This window comes from Electrophorus electricus, chromosome 16 (genome assembly GCF_013358815.1).
Source record: "Electrophorus electricus isolate fEleEle1 chromosome 16, fEleEle1.pri, whole genome shotgun sequence".
NCBI lineage: Eukaryota > Metazoa > Chordata > Actinopteri > Gymnotiformes > Gymnotidae > Electrophorus > Electrophorus electricus.
In genome coordinates, this window is record NC_049550.1 from 7,197,773 (window position 1) to 7,215,591 (window position 17,819).

The following is a 17,819-nucleotide window of genomic DNA, read 5'->3' on the forward strand; positions in this document are numbered from 1 at the left end:
CAAAAACATTTTTTTCTCAATATGAAGTGATCAATTATGAAAACAACAATGTAAAATGGCAAGAATTCACATCGTATAAAGCAGAAATATAGCATTAATGGAACATCAATATTACATTCATGTCTATTCATTCACAGCACCTGGACAACAACTCAAATAGATTTAAAATAGAATTATTTAATTTATTTCAGCAGGTAATCAAGGATCACAATAAATTTGATGTGCATCCAAAATGAAAACAGGAGAATCCAGTCCAATCCAGGTCTGCTTAGTCATACAGATCTTTAAAATTTACACTCCTGTAGAAAGAAATGAATAAATTATGTATGTAAATCTGTAGTAAACAAATCATAATCATTTAGATAGAACTAATATTCATTAGAAAGTTAGTTTCAGTAAACATGGATTAACATAAGGACATGGAACAGTGTGTTAAAAGCCTTGTGTGAGCCTAATAAGGTTATTTAAAAAGGTAAACTTTCAGTTTTAATGTAGTTATCATTCATTAATTAGGCTAACCCTTTGGTCTCTTAGGAGCTCTGGAGTGTAATTTCTGTCTATAAAACTACAGAAATGTAAGACATTATCATATATGGAGGCAATCAGAGGTGATGGGGTCACGAATTGTGTGGTCCCACTGAGTGTTAATGGCAAAACCATGTGTGCCCACCTGTTGGGTGAGCTCTTGGGTGGTGGGCAGATGGGCATGGCGAGGCTGGAGCGCTCAGGTGACCAGGACACATGAGGGCTGAGGGAGTTGCGGGTGGGCGAGGTGGACGATCGTAGCGTGGACGAGAGCAACGGAGAATGTGGGGATGAAGAGAGACCAAGCCTGCGGAGCTCATGCACCGCACGCTCCCTGAGAGAGAGAGAGAGAGAGAGAGAGAGAGAGAGAGCGAGAGAGAGAGAGAGAGAGAGAGAGAGAGAGAGAGAGATGGACAAAGGTGGAGGGGAGGGAGAGAGAGAGAGAAATCATCATCCCCTCTGTTAAGCACCCTAACATTAAAAGAAGTAGAGGGTCAGGTGGAATCATTATCTGGTATAAATCAGAACTCCTCTGAAATTAGAAAATCATTTATAAGATATATTATAAATTATAAGATATATTCCTTTGTACATTTTACATTCCTCCCAGTGAATACTCTTATAATAACAAAGACATTTTCCGAGTTTCCATGATCCAATCAGCGCCACGCAGGCCCAGGGAAGTGTGCTGATCTGTGGGGACCTAAGAAATATAACTAATCACTCTTGACACACAAGTAAACAGGAATGGAAAAGACCTCCTGCAGCTCTGTCAATGCCTGGGTCTGTACATTGTCTATGGTAGGTGATGAGGGGACTCTATAGGGAGATACACCTTTTGCTCACCCCTTGACAATAGCAAAGTGGATTATATGGTAACAGATTTAGATTTAGATTTTCTCTCAGTGCATTTAGTGTAAAGCCACCAACCCCTCTGTCTGATCACAGCCAAATCACTGTGTTCATTAAAAGGACAGAGACTAACAGTATTGCACCCACACAGCCCAGTAAGCTGTTTATTATGAGGAAACCATACAGATGGGCCCAAAACAGTACAGAAGAGTTCCAGAAAGCAATTAGCTCTCAAGAAACAGTTTAGACACCTTTCCGGACACTACATACACTTACAGTGATAAAGCATCAGTTTTGCAGTTAAGAATATGAATCATATTTTTAGTACAGCTGCTCAAATATGTAACCTAAGACAAGTAAGGAACAAACCAAAAAAAAAAACAAGAGAGGATTAGGAAAAAAATTTGGAAAATGTCATGTTGGGGAGGCGAAGCAGGATGCACAGATGAGCCGAACTGAACAAACACGTTTCTTAGCACACATAAGAAACAGAAAGCAAAACACAAACAACGGCACTACATATAAATGAGACAGAATGCACCATGTAATAAACAGTAATACGAACACTCTATGGCTTGTAACAGCTCACACGAGTTAAATACAGACAAGGATTGACCACTACACAAGGACTTAAATATATATATTAAATGATGACTAACAAGGGACAGGTGTAACACACAAAGACACACACACACACACAGGCATGGGGAGGAGTCGAGGAAGTGGGGCCCGTGCCGTGACAGAAAGAATGAACACGTTTTGAATCACTAGACAATACATTTCCCAATACAACACCTGAACAAAAACATCATAACTGAAAAATTGAATATAGTACTTCCTTGATATCTGGAGTCAAGGTTTGTAACACCAATTTTCAAAAATGGAGATAAACTCGACCCTAATAACTACCAAGACATCTGTGTGAACAGTAATCTTTGGAAATAATTCTGTAATATTAATTCAAGACCTACAGACTTCCTTATGAAACACAATGTCTTGAGTAAAAGTCAGATTGGATTCCTACCAAATCACCACACATCAGATTATATTTACACCCTACACACCCTAATTGACATACATGCTAACCAGAACAAAAAAAAATTTGCATGCTTTATAGACTTCAAAAAGCACAGTTTTTACACAGTTTGTCACAATGGTCTATTCTACAAATGACAGGAAAGCAGTGTAGGGGTAAAGCATATGACATAATTAAATCCATACACACAAAAATTAGGTGGAGTATAAAGATTAGCAACAAAAGGACCATGTTCATGTCTCAGGAGCATGGAGTGAGACAAGGCTGCTGCTTAAGCCCAACATTATTCAACATTTATATCAATGAATTATCCACCATTTTAGAACACTCTGCAGCACCTGGTCTCACTCTACAGCACATGACTCAGAAATCAAATTTCTGCTCTATGCAGATGATTTGGTTCTGCTTTGGACCTGCTGGAGACCCAGACCTCGGCCCTAGCAGTGAGCCCGACAAAGGTCAAAACCCTTATTTTTTAAAAAAGAGCCAGATCTCAGGGAAACACACCATGCTTCACATTAGGGACACAAACACTAGAAACCTGTACAAATTACAATTACTTAGGACTGAAGATTAGTTCATGTGGAAACTTCAATCCAGCAGTCAATGAACTGAGAGAGAAAGCATGCAAGGCATTCCCTGCAATCAATTTAACATTCAAATACCAATTCATATTTGGCTCAAAATATTCCAGTCTATCATAGAACCTATTCTGCTGTATGGTTATGAAGTGTGGGAACCACTTTCAAATCAAAATTTTAAACAATGGAACAAACATCCAGCAGAAATTAAGCACTCTGAATTTTGTAAAAATATCCTACAAGTGCACAGGAAAACAACAAATAATGCATGTAGAATTTAATTAGGAAAATTTCCGCCTATTACTAAAATATTTTTTAAAAGATTATTAAATACTGGCTACACTTAAAAAACACTACACTACAAACCACTACAAAGCCCTGCAATACCAAGAGCTGAGCAGAGATAAGAGTCTCACACAGCTGGTCCTGACAGTGAGTTCATTAACCAACAGTAAGACTGTTATACACCAGGACCAGTCTGAAATACAGTCAGAACAAACCAAATTAATCACTTGAAAAATAAAACTACATCACCCATTGGAACACAAAATATAAGAACAAAGCAAAATGCAATGTTATCTGGCATTTATACAGTGCAGATTACCTGTTCACTGTGACTGATATTAAACACAGAACCACATTGACAAAGTACAGACTCAGCCAGTCTGGCCATCCAGACCGGCCGATATAAGAAATCATGGATGCCCAGAAAGCAGAGAGACCCTGCCAGCAGTGAAACAATGACACTGTAGCGAAAGAGCTGCACTTTCTCAGATACGTCAGATTTACTTCACAAAACATGATGTGATACACCCCAACTTTAAATGTCTTTCTAATACTGACAAACTGTCCGTCCTATTGGGAGAAATGAAAGAAAGCAGCAATTTAGCTGGGCAATATATATCTTCCTGCCACAACATGAGGGACAGTGAGTAGCCCACCAAAACACACACACACACACACACACACACACACACACACACACACACACACACACACACACACACACACACACTATATTGCCCTATTTATAAACACCTTTATGTGTCTAATTATTTATTTCTTCCTCTCCTCATTATTTATTTACCTTTCTTTTCAATTCTCTTTATCATCTTGACCTCTTCCAATTATTATTTCATACCAATTAACCAATTACAGTTCATAATTATAACATAGAATTATGCTTAATTTCCTTAATTGCAAATGTTCATTCATGCTGTTTACTGCAATACTGCTTTGGCAATACTGTTACTGTAAATGGTCATGTCAATAAAGCTTACTGAATTTAATTGAATTGAGAGAGACAGGGGTTGAGGGGGAGAGAGGGAGAGAGAGAGAGAGAGAGAGAGAGAGAGTTGAAAAATCTGCCTGACGAGTAGAAGGTGCTGTATGTTCTTGGTGAACAAAAAGAGCTCAGCACACTGGCTGTAATGTACATTCACAGTCTGAGGGACACTGAGTGAACATATCAGATACCAGAGCTCCATTATTATTATTATTATTATTATTATTATTATTATGATTATTATTATTATTATTATTATTATTATTATTATTATTATTATTATTATTATTATTATTATCTGTTATAGAGGTAATGGTGCACATAATAATAGTAATAGGAGTAATAGGGTTGGTACTGAACTCTGCATGAAGGCTGATCTCTAAGAACAGAGTTGGTGACCACTGAGCTACAGTTAACTAACTTATCTTTGCTAGCTAGTAATCGAGCCTTCAAAATGTTAATTTCTTCATCAAAGTGTTTCTGTGTGTGTGTGTGTGTGTGTGCGTGTGTGTGTGTGTGTGTGTGTGCGAGAGAGAGAGAGAGAGAGAGAGAGAGAGAGAGAGAGAGAGAGAGAGAGAGAGAGAGAGAAAAAGATTGAATTAAAGACAATAAAGGCAAACCCGAACGTAACACAGAATGAGCAACCATAAGCTGGCCACTGAAACAGGAAGGCACATGAAAAGCTGGGTGGCCAGAATCTGTAACCACTGCCTGTCAGGAGAGTCTGAAACTGAGTCCATTTGTACTTTCATATCCAAAATACGAAACCATGAGAGAATCCTTTCTGCACAGAATTACTAACAAGATCCCCACCTTTCCCACATTGACTGATACAGAAAAACTGAAAATATTACTGGGCAAACATATAAAACATAAGATCAGAGAAAACACTATAACACATACATTCACAGTTATTTACTGTTTGTAATCTAATGTCCTTTTCTTAGTTACTTTTATTATTTACTTAATTGTTTTATTTTCTAGTCTCTATAAAAACTCATTCATTTGTATATTAATAATACATGTACATATACTGTATTGCTTTGGCAATATAGGTATTTTATCCTGTCATGCCTGTGAAGCACATCTGATTTGATATGAGACAGAGGGAGAAAGTGAGACACAGACTCAGAGAGAGAGAGAGAGAGAGAGAGAGAGAGAGAGAGAGAGAGAGAGAGAGAGAGAGAGAGAGAGAGAGAGAGAGAGGGACAGGGAAAGAAAGCGGGAGTGTGTGGTAAAGAAACAAACATTCACATAATACTAATACTAATAATAAGAAGTAGAAGCACTACCACCACCCCCAACGATAACAGTAATAATAATTACAGTAACTCTCTCTCTCTGTTTCTCTGTCTGTCTGTCCAATATTCAAGTATAAATTCACCCCAAATGCTATTAGGACTATTATTTGTAACCCAGATTATTGATAGGATTATTACTTCTGATATTAGGTTTATTATTTCTTACTCTCACCTCTCAAAGCGCTCATTGGAGAGCTGTTTCCTGGTGGCCTCCAGGTCAGCCTCCAGCTGTGCTGACCGAGTTTTTAACTGCACCATCTCCCTGCCCTGAGTGCTCCTGGAGCAACAATTCAGAAGAGCAGAACAGTACAGCAGAATGCAATTCAACCGACGACAGCCCAGCTTCACAGCCAACAAGCTTTAACTTTACTAGTATTAGCCTGGCAGGGAGAGTGGTCAAAGTCATATATATGGCCTTCGTGCATATATTTGAGCTATGGTTTTTAATTGTAATGAAGGCTGTGCATGATCATAACCTATGAATACAGTTAGGATAAGTTGATAACTTATTTTGTAGGGGATTTCCTGCAATTTTTCATTATCCATGTTGTTTATGTTTTGTTTTCATCCTGGCAGAAAATATTAAATCCTACCATTCTGACAGCATCTGTTAATGAGGCTTATTTAGTGCTAGAGATTGAGAATTATTTGCAAAATTCCACATTGGTAGGTTTGTACATGTCTGCTCATATGATTCCTATTCTTTTTGCTTGCGCCATTATATTCAGGTCCGCTTTAGTAGCCTAGCAAGTTGAGACAGCAGGCAGGCAACTCAAGCTTGCTCACTGTGATATTCAGACCACCACCACCACCCAACCCAACCTTGCCCACTCACGCCTTGCTATCAGCCACAGCGAGTTTATCACGCAGGAGCTGGATCTCGGTGAGTTTCTCCTGCGAGCCAAGCTGCCGATGCAGTTCCTTCTCCCGCACGTCAGACAGCAGGCCCTGGAGGCTGCGTGCCGCTGCCCGCTCGCTGGTCAGCTGATCACGTACGAGCTCTGCCTCTGAGCGCCACATCTCCAACTCCTGCCGCACCTGCCAAAATAAACAACAACAACAACAACAACAAATGTCATACACTAAAAGTAATATTTATTTGGTCAATCATTATGTCTAAATCTGAGAGAATAAATTGATACTGTAGCGGCAAAATAAATCCCACCTACATCTAAAACGTTCATTTTTATTTACATATTTAAAATGTGTTTCCTGTGTGCCCACGGTGATTTTATAGCACCTTGAATTGCCTTGTGTACAATATGTGCAATATAAATAACTTGCCAAAATGCACAATGATAATACACTGATGGAATATGACACACACCTCACACACACATATATACACACACACACACACACACACACACACACACACACACAGTCCATATAAATGGTGTTGTATAACTGCGTGTGGGTAACAGAGGCGGCACCTACAGTCTCTTTGCTGGTGTCCAGTTTGATGCAGAGCTCGCGCATCTTCTCCAGGTCATGCTGCGCGTGCGACCGCTCCGCCTCCACCCTCCGCAGCTCCGCCTCCACATGCTGAAGCTCTGCCTTCTGCTTCTGCAGTGTGTGGTTCAGCTGGGACAGCTCAGCACTCTGGGACTGTTTAGCACTGAGCGCCTGAAAGAGAGAGAGTGTGAGAAAGAGTGAGTATGAGTAGAGTGTTGGCTCTTTTTTTCTTAATAAGACACTGCTGTCATCTTCAGCTTCATCAGTATAAGTGTCTAAACATGTGACCCTGTAATGATCAAAACGCTAACTATATTTACTCTGGAGATCAATTTAACACTGTAAAAGCCACTTAGTCATATTTGTTTATGGAAAGTGTTTGTCCTTATGCTTTCACCTTGCCTTTCTCCAGTTACTTGTGTTAACAATAATAAGCAGACCACCAAATAAATCCAAATAAATAATCCCAGCTGGAGTGTTGCAGCAGTCATTTCCCTTTCCATCGTCTGGGTGAGCTGAGCTAACCAGGCTCTGTGGCGATTGCTCTAGCCGTGCTGCCTGTGCCCACCTCCTGCAGACTGCCCTCCAGGCTGTCCACCCTGGTCTTCAGCGCGCGCCTCTCTGAGTCTGAGGTGTGGAGCCCCATGCGCAGCTCGGCGGCACTGGCCTCCGCCTCCCTGGCCTGCTCCTCCCAGCCACCAGCCTGTGCAGACGCCTGCCGTCGACCTTCCTGGAGCTCGTGGCACTCGCGTTCCTGCTCAAGACATACGGTTTAAGGGTATGTGGGCTGTAAGGGAGTGTGGTCAAATGCGACTTGGGCTGCAGTTTAGGGAGCGTGGTTGAATGCTCTGCAAGCAGCTGTTAGGGTGCATCGTTAAATGGTGCATGGGTCACAGTTAGGGAGCGTGGTTAAATGCCATGTTCCACCATTCCAGGAAGCAGAGACTGGCTACTGAGGCTCCCTTAACCAAGGGATCGCATTCTAATGGGCCGGAAAATCCTTTGGAATACAATAACTCTGGAGTGCGATTACAAAATATAGATAAAATGCTTAAATCATCTTAACCTATGCATTAAACAGGGAGCTGTATATGTATATGACTACACCTTGGAGGACAGCAGGTCTTTGATGCGAGAGGTGTCAGACATGTAGTTCTGCACTTTTCTCTCCAAATCCGCCTTCTCCTGACCAGCCTCATCCAGTTTGAGCTGCAAAGCCTGCAACAGAGGCAAAGTCACATGTGAGATATATTTTGCTTTTAATATAAGCGTTCTGGAACTTTAGCCTGACACCAGCTGCTACAGGAAGCACTTTCCTCTGCCCACGGTTTAGCCATCCAGAGGGACCCTTACCTGGCAGTCCAGTCGGACCCGGTCAAGGCCGCTTCTAAGTTGCGCGGTCTCTCGCAGCATGGCCTCCTGGGCCTTCAGCGTGGTGGCCAGCTCGTCTCCCAGGTCTGACACCTTCATCCTCGAAGCGTCCAGCTCCCTCTCCCTGCCGCTCATCATCACTCTCACAGCACTGCAGACATGCAGAGACTCCGCTATTGCTAGGTTAGCTTTTTCTATTTCTATATGGACAGCCTAGCTGACTTTACAATGTCTTCCAATATAGTCATTATAATACTGATCGATGGTATTATATTTGTTATTAACATGAATACACAGAATAATTCCACCAGTATTGGACTGAAATTTTATTTAGCTGAGTTCCAGTTACCTAAGTTAACTGATCACTGGTATTTATTCTATGAGTATACACAACATGGCCCTACAAATGTTACTATTCTATGAGGGCAGATTTGGGGAATGGATGAGAATACTATACCATGCTATGCAGCTCTTCAATCTATGTAAAAAATTGCTTACATGATAGAGAGTGCACCAATTAAGTTAGTATTTGAGAACCCCAAAAAGCATCCTTAACTAAGGTCTTCGTCAGATGTTTTAGGAGCCTCATACATACTGCACAGTGATAATATTAAGTTCATTACACCTTCATTGCTAGATAACATAGCGTACTGCTAATAAATCCACTTGTTATTCCGATGTAATAATATATAGGACTATGTTATAATCATATGTATGTCAGCTTCTCCTTTAAAAAGGTTCTGCAGATTGAAAGCAGGTGAATTTGCAAAGTATTCTTGTTTCTGAGGTGATTGGCTTTCCATGACATGAGAGCAGTTACTTACTTTGTGGTAGTCTCCAGGTCTTTGATTTCGAGTTTCAGAGCATGCATGGTGCTTTCCTAAAATGGAAAAACAATCTGTTGTTCTCAGTGAATGTGGCTTTGTGAAGAAGCACTACACAACCTCCAGATGTTGATGTAGATACATTGTTTTTCATCCAGCTGAATGTTTAAAGTGTGTGTGTGTGTGCGCGCGCCTTGTCATACCTTGTCTTCCAGCTGCCTGTTAGCAGAGCTCAGCTGACAGCTCTTCCTCTCTAGCTGTTCCTGCAGGGCATCTCTGCACTGCCCCAGTTCTGACAGAGTGCCTTGCATGACACTCAGCTCCTCTTTGAGACCCACCACCTCCTTCAGCAATGACTCTACACACACACACACACACACACACACACACACACACACACACACACACACACAGTGGAAAGAAAAATGAACAGCATCACAGGAGTCTGGGCGTCCTGCTCCACGACCTTCGGCACTCGGGCCACACGTTACAGAATGACCAACAACTACAGGACGCCAGCTCCTTTGGCTAAAGACGGACTTCCTAGCGGGAGGTGCGTAGACACCCCCGCCCTGTCACCTGGATCCCAGGAGATTGGGGAGAGGACCGTGACTGGTGTCTGTGTCCACTCCGGAAGTGGAGGGGAACACCCCCAGGAAATTCTTGGGGGGGCCTAAGGCTATTGAGCCTGGGCCAAGGAGGACCGAAGGGCACCACAACAACCAGAAAGAGGGCGGTTGCTTGGAGCCAACGGGATCTCAGGTGGGCAGAGTTGAAGCCTGAGTCCCTTCCCTTCAGCGGACTCGCCAGTGAGACTGGAGGGGTCTGCCCAAAGCCCCGGAGGCAACCCGCCTCTGGGACGCTCCTAAAGCGGCAGGCAAGGGGAGGATCGCTGGGGAGGGTAGCATGTCTGGAACCGGAGCAGACATGTACCCCCGCGTGTCCATTGAGACCACGTCACAGCGCCTTATGTGTTCATGTGTGGGCGCTATTGTTTGTCTGTGTTTGCGCCTCTTGTAGGTCTACAGGCAAAACACTATGGGAGCGTACCGGACTGCCCTGAGAGAGGCAGGGAAGCTGCCTTTCTCCCTCTCGCTACGAGGTCTCCCTTGTTGGTGGCACCTGGCCTGCCTGGTACTGGATGGGCACCGGGCATTGCCGTGCTGTGTGTGTGTTTACATGTACATGACGCCCTGAGGTTTGCATTCACTGGAAGGATGCGTCGGGAACCGCGCCCCTTGGGAGGGGGCCTCTCGCGAGTCATGTGGTTTGGCTTGCCACGTGCAGTGGGAGGGTTTTGTTTGTAACGCCTGCACACACCTGCACCTTGTTTGTCTTTGTGTATTTAAACCCACGTCAGTGTGTGCGGTGCTGTTGGTCATTGTTGATGTAGCGTGTTAAAGTCATTGTATGTTAGTGGTAACCATCGTCGATGTTTATGTAGTCTGTGTTAATGTTCATGTTGTTTAAAACTTTGTGTTCGCATTTACTGTTTTGTGTGAGTGCCCCCATTGTTTTCGTTTTATGTTAATAAACGTTTGTCCGTGTCACAAGAGTATGTGCGTCCTGCCACACGCCCTTCGGCACTCGAGCCACATGCTACATGTATCCACAAGTATATAATTATATTTCCACAGATTTTACTCTAACTCTGCTATCTACTGTGAAGCTATGAGCCCATAGCACACTGACCCAACAGCCAACAAACGCAAGCATTCAATGGTTTTATACTGCTGTTTAGAACTGCCAAATGTGTGTGAAAAGGGAGAACTCTCTAATGGTCATGTTCAAGTATGCCACAATGGTCAATGGTCATGTTCAAGTATGCTACAGCAGTTTAGCTTGACAGAATTTTTGATACTAACCTATTTATACCAGTATAAGGACATGTTTTGATCACAATTCACTTCAGTAATTCAGACTGGACAACAGTTTTCACCGAAAGCAGTAAATATAACTAAACTCCAAGCAATTGGAGTGTTTTTGTTGCCATGTGATGGGGCCAGAGCTACTCCCAATTGGCTACTGGGCCCCAGAGGGCGTCCCTCACCGCTCCTCTCCTCCAGCTGCCTGCTCCTCTCCTGTGTGCTCTGCAGCTCTGTCGTCCTGGTGGCTAGCCGCCGATTTGCATCGCTCAGTGAGTTCTCCGTGCGGCCGTGGCACACCCTGGCACCCACCCAAAGACACACAGACACAATGGCTAGGACGGGAATGGAACCACGATGCTGGCACGATGCCGAAACCACCACTCGCCCTGTTAAGCACGTTATGATCCCTGTTCAGTTCTTCACAAAATGTTTACAAAATATGACCAGAAACAGTGTATCTAGCATTCCAGCTGAGGTAGAGTCTACACATTGAAAGAAATTAATATTGTACCTTAGGAGGTGAAGTCTTATGGTTAGAGTTATCAAAAAAAAAAAAAAAAAAAAAGCTACAAATGCAATAATGTCATCGGTCAGATAAACAATGTCACTAGTCAGCTCTTACTAGAACCAAATCAATGAACGGCTAATCCAATCAACATAAACTCTGCTAGCTGGAGTCATTCTTAACTGACTTGCTTAAGAAGAATGTGGATTTGCATCAGGGCTATTCAAATAAAGCCCAAGTGTTTATATGTTTTTGTTCCAACTCTTCAGGGCTCTGCCTCTTTCACAAATGGCCACACCTCCTTAATCAAGAAAATACCCTAACTCGTCGAGAAACCATGTGCTGCAGGGTTTTCCTAAAAAAAATTGTAAATATTGTAAATTGTAAATACTGTAGACCTAAGCTCAGTAGCATTGCTTCATATGCATTTTGAAATGCACTTCTGAAGAAAACCCGTTGAGAAACCATGTGCTTCTCTGCAAGGTTTTCCTTAAAAAAAAAAAAAAAACAACTGTAAATACTGTAGACCTAAGATCAGTAGCATTGCTTCATATGCATTCTGGAGTGCACTTCCGAGGAAAATTCGTAGATCTGAAGGAGGCCCATTAGCCCGCAAACCTGAGCGTGTTGTACTGGTTCCTGAGGCGGCCGAGGTTGTCCTGGCTGGCGGCGAGCTTTCTGCTCAGCGTGTGTACCTCCTCCTCCAGCGCTGCCGTGGCCTCCCTCGTCTGTGTCTGCCTGCACTTCTGCTCTCCACGCTCCTGCTCCAGCTGTGTGTGTGTGTGACCCCCCCCCCACCACTGTATTTACTCCAGTTATGCAGTTTTTAAGAGCTATAGCTATAAATGATCTGCTAAAGCAGTGTGCATGTATTGGTACAAACCTTGACTTAACAGCTATGGTAAGTTAGGTTATTATACTTTGTTTAAGGAACATTGTTTTTGAAGGGCTGGTTTTTCTCTGACTACTAACGCTGATCTCAAGTCAGTTGTGAAGCTTCCAAACACAGTGAGCGGTTGTTGGAATAAGCATGGGCACTGATCTGAAGTGAGGGAGTATGTCCAAAGATCTCAGTGAGGGATTCTTACTGTCAATACAGCATTCTGCAGATCCTCCACTCTTTGCTCCAGGTGAGCTCTCTCACTTATAGCTGTCTCCTGAGAGATCTGAGAAAACACACAGAGGAAAAGATGCAAGGTTGGAAACACCCACGCCACACATACAGACAGACAGACAGACGCAAACACACACACACACACATTTACACACACTCAGTATTGCCCATACTCCCTAGAGGGAGATGATTCAGCTCTACTTTGTTTTGTAGAAGACACATATATAAGCAATTTTCCATAACTGCATCATACAAATAACATATGACACAGGTGTGTGCACATATGTATGCATACTCAACACTGCACAAAACAATAACACGGAAGAGATCATTCAAATATACAAAAAAGGCTATATCTTGAATATTTTTTTATTAATTAATTTATTTTTATTTTATCTTACATTTTAGAAAACATAGCACACCAACCCAGCATTATCCATCAAAAATGAGCAAACCTGGATGTTCACGTTAGAATGTTCTCTTTGTTAGAAATGATCGGGTCAGGGTGCTCTGGGCTTAAAAATGTTAATCTCTGTCCCACTCAGTCTCTCTCGAGCTGTCTGTTGGTTTATTTTACCTTGAGCATCTCGCTTTTAGTCACTCTCTGACCACCTTACCTCACACCTCCTTCTAAGGCTTTCTCTCTTTCAGTCACATGTTGAATCTCTCTTTGTCTTTCCATTGCTTCTCCCTCTCATACGGTTTTTGTGCTTGAGTCTCTCTCTCACTCTCTCCCTCTGGCTGTCTTGAGTCTCCCTTTCTCTTTCATCCTCTTTGAGCATCCTACCTTAAGTCTCTCCCTCAGGCTGTCTCTCTCTGTGCTCATGCGGTGCAGGTCGGACCTGGCCTCGTCCCTCTCGGCCTCCAGGCGTTTGAGCATGCTCTGTGCTGTCACGCTGCTCTTGGGCCCCCGCGATGCTTTCGACCGCAACACCTCCCGCCGAAGGTTCGCTATCTCCTCTTGAGCCTGTGCAGGAGGGAGGAGATGTCACATCCATCCAGCATAGATCCACATAGACCCTTTTTCGGATTTTTGTTTAAATGAACAATTTGTGTTACTTGACGGCTTGGTTACTTGCTACGTCTAATCTTGTAAAACATCTCATGAGTAACAACAGGCTGGTAATCAATGTCATCTATGTAATGTATGCTAAATATTAGGAATCTTACAGTAAGGTGGGTAAGAAGGAGCTTCAAAGAGTTAAAAGGATCCATTAAACCAAATAAGGTAAATTCAAATAACTATTTTAAAAAAAACCCCACAAAATCCTGAAAAACATTGTTACATAGGCATGCAATTAATACCATTATACAGTGGAATATGTTGGCTGAGGATCGATTTGCATCTTTGTTTTATTAAGAAAAGTCAGTATATCTGCAGTAAGCCAGTATATTGGTGGTAAATGAGGCTGCCTGCTGGAGACAGGTCCCCACCTGCAGGTAGTGTGCTCTTGTCTTGTCCCGGTCAGTCGTGAGTACTCGGACATTGGCCTGCATCTCGGAGAGGTGACGCTCGTATTTATCCAGCATGCTTTGCATCTCATCCCTTTCTCGCAACGCCCTCATAAGCTCTGAGTCGTATGTGCCACCCTAAAACACACACACACACACACACACACACACACACACACACACACACACACACACACACACACACACACACACACACACTCTTTGATATATCAAATACTCACATAACTAAGCAAACGCAACCATAACTATCACCATGTTTTCAGAAACAAACACAGAAATGAAATGATAAACATTATTTCATCATGAAATGATAGATATACAACATCCCCTCCATCTGATATACCCAAGACAATCCAAGACCCAACTTTGATAACACAGGAGTTCTATAAGGGCAGAGCTCTGATGTGTAGGCCCCATGCGCCTTACAGAGCACTGTTGTTTTAGCTGCCATGCTGTGTCCACTCACTGCTACCTTTACAGGGGTGTGCCTGGTCGGGCTGTGGCAGGCAGGGGGTGCCCTGGTGGGGCTACCCAATCTACGCGTCCTCTGCATGCTCCTGCCTTTCCCGTTGTCCAACCTGTGGCTCCCCGCCTCCTCCTCAGACTGGCGTGGGAGGTGGTTCGTGTGAGAGCCACGCAGCCTGGTGGTGTCTGTTGCTGTGAAATGGTCCTGCTGGCTTCCTGAATGAGGGGCAATGAACATGCCTGTTCACCCCCTCACAGCCGGCGCAACTGATGAGTTAGCACTGGTTCCTTCTCTGGCTCACAGATATGCTTAAATATGCTTAATGGCAATAAGCAGGTATAAGACGTGATCAGGCATTACCCGATGTAGATGTAATATGAGCCAGAGGTTCCCTATCCAAGAAATAGGTACCGCCACCCTGTCCACATATTCCAGCTGTCAACACACTTCTGCATCCCTTGCTTACCTGCTCACCAGCCCTTGGTTACCTCGTTCAGATGTAAAACCTGGAGAAGAACATGAACCTAGTCTTGGCTGGGGCTTGTCCAAGGACTGAACACTTGCACCGGATATCCCTAGGAACTCACCAGTGAGACAAAGCCGCTGCACCTGCCTGTGCAGCTGGCTCTGTTTGGTCCGCACCTGCTCCAACAGAGCCTCCAGGCACTGACTCTGTTCGGCCTTGGAACTCAGAAGGCACCACTCTTCCTCATCATCTGACCATGAAGTCTGGGTTGCCTCATTCTTGTTGGTCAAAGAGTGTGAAGAGATGGGCAGACAATTGTGGAAAAGTTGGGTTGCAGAAAAAACCCCAGAATGGCCAATTAAAACTTTTAACTGTTATTCCCTTAAATGGGACAGTGGTAGCTCAGTGGTTAAGGTACTTGACTAGTAATCAGATGGTTACCAGGTCAAGTCCCCCCACCACCAGGCTGCTGCTGCTGCTGCTGCTGCTGCTGTTGGACCCCTGAGCAAGACCCTTAACCCTCAAGTTGTGTTCAGTCAGAATTATAAGATGCTATGAATAAAAAGTGTCAGCTAAATGTAAGATGTGATCTTGCAAATGAGTCGAATATGCTTACAGTGTTAAGGATGGCAACAGTATGTTCTAGTGAAGTGATTTTCTTCTCAAGATTGTCAGCAACAGTCTGTAAAAAGATATAAACTGAGTTGTGAATAATGTATTTTTAAAACTGGCTTGGATTAACTGTGGCACATTGCCTTGATGTGTGCTTGGGTATATTAAAAACCTGCTAATCTCGTTAAGGTCTGGCTAACTTTCCAAAATACTGACTGTGAAGCAAAAAATTCAAATGCATAAAACAAACACCCCCACCCCTCCCCACCAATCTCGGCTACCTCCTCAGTCTCAAGCGGGACTGAATTCAGGTCCAACTGAGCATCTGTTTCGAGCTCCGACTTGGCCGCCTCCTGCTGGCTGACCTGCGTGCTTAACTCTCGCAAAGGCTGATCAGCCTGGAATGAATAAAGTTAAAATCAATCACACAGTCAATGGCGGTTTACATTTAGGTGTAGTGAATGTGTTTTTGCCTACTTTAACCGGACTTCTGCTGGTGTTTTGCTCATTCATGCTCTCTAATTCGATTGTACATGCTATTGACTGTCACGTGTTCGTTCCACCTAATTATTAAAGCTAATTTGTAGCATTAATAATAAAAAACAGTAATGACATCACCTTGGATTCAGTTATTTCCAAGATAATGTTGGAAACGGTAGCTAGCTCGTCTAATTTAACAAAACAGTTGCTGTTTCTTAACGTAGCAAGCTGTCTAGCTACCAGAACACAATCTTCGAAGATGTTGTCATAGCAACTTAAATTACATGGTCCTGCAAAAAACGACCAAAACTATCGAACTAACTGTGTGTGCGTGTGCGTGTGTGTGTGTGTGTGTGTGTGTGTGTGTGTGTATATATATATCTATATATCTATATATCTATATCTATATCTATATCTATCTATATATATGTGTGTGTGGATAAAGAGAGAAATAGTCAAAATTGTAGTGAAGTACAGTTTCCAGAGAAACAGGACGTTTCGTAGAAAGGTCCTTCATCAGATGTGCAAGCAAATGCAAATGCATTTATTTTGCTATGTCAGCTCGCTGCCTAATGATACCCAATTTAAATAGACAGTAAGATACTAACAAGTTAAGCTAGTTAGCTAGCGTTAGCGGTAAGATAACAGTATTTGCTGCTGTGCATGTCGCTCTTAAATTCACATCTGGTGACCATTCTTCTGTAACACTTTTTATCTGTTCATTCACATATTTGTTTAGGTCAACCAGCTTCCGTGGTTCTATTACCTTGCAATGAAATGACATTACAATTTATAAATTACATTATAATTACCTTTCTATCGCAACTCGTATTACGTAGTCTAATAAAAAGGATACAGGTCCCACGTTTCAGTCCCTCACATTCAAACAGCTGTATTTTGTATGATGAAGACCGACAAATCACAGTTCACCATTAAACAGCAGTCAAAGGCTTCTGAAACACAGCAGCCAATGAGAAGACTCGTTCTTTTCTCGTTTGCGTCTGTTGTCTTGACGACGAAGTATCACTAACAAAGTTTAACTAATTATACAAACAGGCTAATTAGGAAATCATTACCACGTACATTTTTAAACTTGCGAATAATATCTCCCAAATACTAAGAACATATACACTTAATAATACCTTTGGTAATCAGTTTAAAGTTTGTACAAAATAAAGCTTAACACCGTGCAGAAACAGCGGACAGTAGTTCCTATGATGTGTGTTTACGAATCAGACGTTCAAAAATTAGCGTTAGCGTTTGAAAAAAACAAGTTATCTAGTTAGCTAACAATTTCAACTAATCCCATCCTTTACAGTGTTTACGAAGAAACCTCGAACAGTCCTTTTTAGATACCTTTTCTTCGCCGTTTTCAACCAATTCATCCATAGGGTCAAGTAAAGTTTAGGGTCAAGTGGAGTTTATCAGTATTTTATCAGTTTATCAGTTTCTGCTGGCTGTACTGTGAAGGCACATTCAAAGTGGCTTCGCACTATTACACTATTTACAGCATACTAATAGGATGGTGTGAACATTCAGTAGAATCCCGCGAGTCCAGGAGAGGGCGATCCCACATCCACAACAGCAGCTGCCAACATTGAGTGA

The 17,819-nt window shown here is 42.7% G+C and overlaps 2 protein-coding genes across 2 annotated transcripts; both read right to left on the minus strand.

Moving 5' to 3' along the window:
• Positions 1 to 18: 18 nt before the first annotated feature.
• tsga10 (testis specific, 10) lies at positions 19 to 14,739 on the minus strand. The gene is made up of 16 exons (XM_035535135.1): positions 14,663 to 14,739; positions 14,152 to 14,307; positions 13,505 to 13,684; positions 12,692 to 12,769; positions 12,222 to 12,373; positions 11,281 to 11,396; positions 9,434 to 9,588; positions 9,231 to 9,286; positions 8,389 to 8,557; positions 8,143 to 8,253; positions 7,604 to 7,789; positions 7,018 to 7,206; positions 6,416 to 6,618; positions 5,753 to 5,857; positions 671 to 859; positions 19 to 299 (listed from the first exon to the last, which is right to left on the minus strand). The coding sequence occupies exons 2-16, from the start codon at positions 14,281 to 14,283 to the stop codon at positions 269 to 271; spliced, it is 2,052 nt and encodes a 683-aa protein (XP_035391028.1). The 5' UTR covers positions 14,284 to 14,307; positions 14,663 to 14,739; the 3' UTR covers positions 19 to 268.
• LOC118242749 lies at positions 14,483 to 17,700 on the minus strand. The gene is made up of 5 exons (XM_035535099.1): positions 17,571 to 17,700; positions 16,016 to 16,132; positions 15,739 to 15,804; positions 15,244 to 15,400; positions 14,483 to 14,871 (listed from the first exon to the last, which is right to left on the minus strand). The coding sequence occupies exons 1-5, from the start codon at positions 17,601 to 17,603 to the stop codon at positions 14,483 to 14,485; spliced, it is 762 nt and encodes a 253-aa protein (XP_035390992.1). The 5' UTR covers positions 17,604 to 17,700.
• Positions 17,701 to 17,819: the final 119 nt, after the last annotated feature.